Source organism: Limulus polyphemus, unplaced genomic scaffold, assembly GCF_000517525.1.
Source record: "Limulus polyphemus unplaced genomic scaffold, Limulus_polyphemus-2.1.2 Scaffold180, whole genome shotgun sequence".
Lineage (NCBI taxonomy): Eukaryota > Metazoa > Arthropoda > Merostomata > Xiphosura > Limulidae > Limulus > Limulus polyphemus.
Window position 1 is genome coordinate 512,162 of NW_013665790.1, and position 1,738 is coordinate 513,899.

The 1,738-nt window shown below is 34.3% G+C and overlaps 1 protein-coding gene across 1 annotated transcript in view; it reads right to left on the reverse strand.

Moving 5' to 3' along the window:
- Window positions 1–1,303: 1,303 nt before the first annotated feature.
- The window catches only part of LOC106478104 (thrombospondin-4-like), a 65,415-nt gene continuing 64,980 nt past the window's right edge, over window positions 1,304–1,738 (reverse strand). Inside the window, exon 19 of the mRNA XM_022381637.1 lies at window positions 1,304–1,454. Coding sequence (XP_022237345.1) covers window positions 1,304–1,454 — 151 coding nt within the window. The remainder of the gene's footprint in view (window positions 1,455–1,738) is intronic.

The window sequence follows — 1,738 nt, forward strand, 5'->3', positions numbered from 1 at the left end:
AGTTTCAGCATCAAAATTACTTCACATCATGCTCTTTTCTTACCTTTCCGTGTTCGTTTCTTGATAGGCACAGAGCTACACAAAGAACTATCTGTGCTCTGTCCACTGAGAGTATATAAACCAATTTATTAGCGTTATAAGCCTTACAAATGTCTTCTTACCTTCTGACTGATACCACATGACCATTATATCATAGTGTAAAAACTCCTTTTCTATAGAACCACCTCACACAAGTAGCTAGCTAGCTCTACGTTTCCCCGATACCTTTAATTCATTATCATTGCTGTTGTATTTATAACATCCGAGGATTTACTTAGTAACTATAAAACATTTAAGTTAAGGATGTGGTGAATTAAAATGTAAACTATTTTGATTCCTAAATGTATTCCAAATGCAGATCATACCTTCTGGACTTTCACGTAGGTGGCGCGACTAAATATTTTTGTTTTCATTTATAGTCTAAGCGATTGTTAATTAAGGTTATTGATATAAATTTCTCTACAAAACAAAAAGCTATTATATGATACAGAAGAACAAATACCTTGTCGATGGTCTGAAATTATAGTTATAAGTTTGCTATATCGTTTCTTTTAGTATCTATAGAATAAAACGAGTCGCAGCCTTTTGTCTGCACTAAATGGAAATTCCAAAAGGCATTATTTATATAGCAACTGTTGGAAAAGATCAGATTAGCTCATTTGGTAAATATTTCTTCATATTTTGTTTCAACTATCTTTATACGCGTTTATCAAGATGTTAAATAATTTAATTTACTAATATCGCAAAATCCATTGTCCATTTGATAATACGTTTTTGGTGCATTTAACAGCACGATTACGAATTATTTCACTAGTTTACACCCCCTCCATGTGAAATTCACTTCAGCAGATTTACTAAATACACAAAAAGACGTGTTTAAAAAAATCTTGCGCGCAGTCACAATAAAGATTTAAGGTTTTAAAAACATTTCGAGCACATTTCTGAAAAGTATGCAATAAGCCAGACAGCAGACTAATTACATGAGATTTCGAACAATAAATCCACGTTTAACAACGTTTTATTTTTGTTATAATTTAAGCCTGACATGGCCTGGTGGTTAGGGTGCTCAACTCGCAATTGGCGAGACACGGGCTTGACTCTATCCATCGAACATGCTTGCCCATTTAGTCGTTGGTGAGTTATAATTTGACAGGAAATCCCGGTGGGGATGTTGAATAGCTAGTTTATCATTTCAAAATTAGGGGCGGCTAGTGCAGGTACTTATCGAGTAAACTTTGCGAGAAATTCAACGAACAAACAAATCCTATAACTTACCGTTACATCTGTAAACCAGATCCGACCAAATAAGAGCTTCCTGGGAGAAACAAAATACTCCGAGACGTCCACCTTTAAGAGTATTGTCAAATACGTTTCCTGAATCGGCTACCATGCTCGCTCCTTCAAAAATACGTAACCTGGAAATTAAAAGCGTTAGTATCTTCAAACTTCTGATGTTGTCATTATTAATGTTTTAGTTCTGTGTTTAGTTGTAGGTTATTTCCTATTTCGGATCTTTTGTGACGCTGTTCATTCTTTTGTTACCAGTAGCAACAGCAGGATTACAAAACATCTCAAGAGGAAAATAATCTGTGCTATTGTTTTATACAACATCTGTTTAGCTCCGGATGTAAATTATATTGTTCAGATATCTCAATAAGGCTAGAATTAAACAAGTAGTGAGTAAAAGTGTATATGTTAG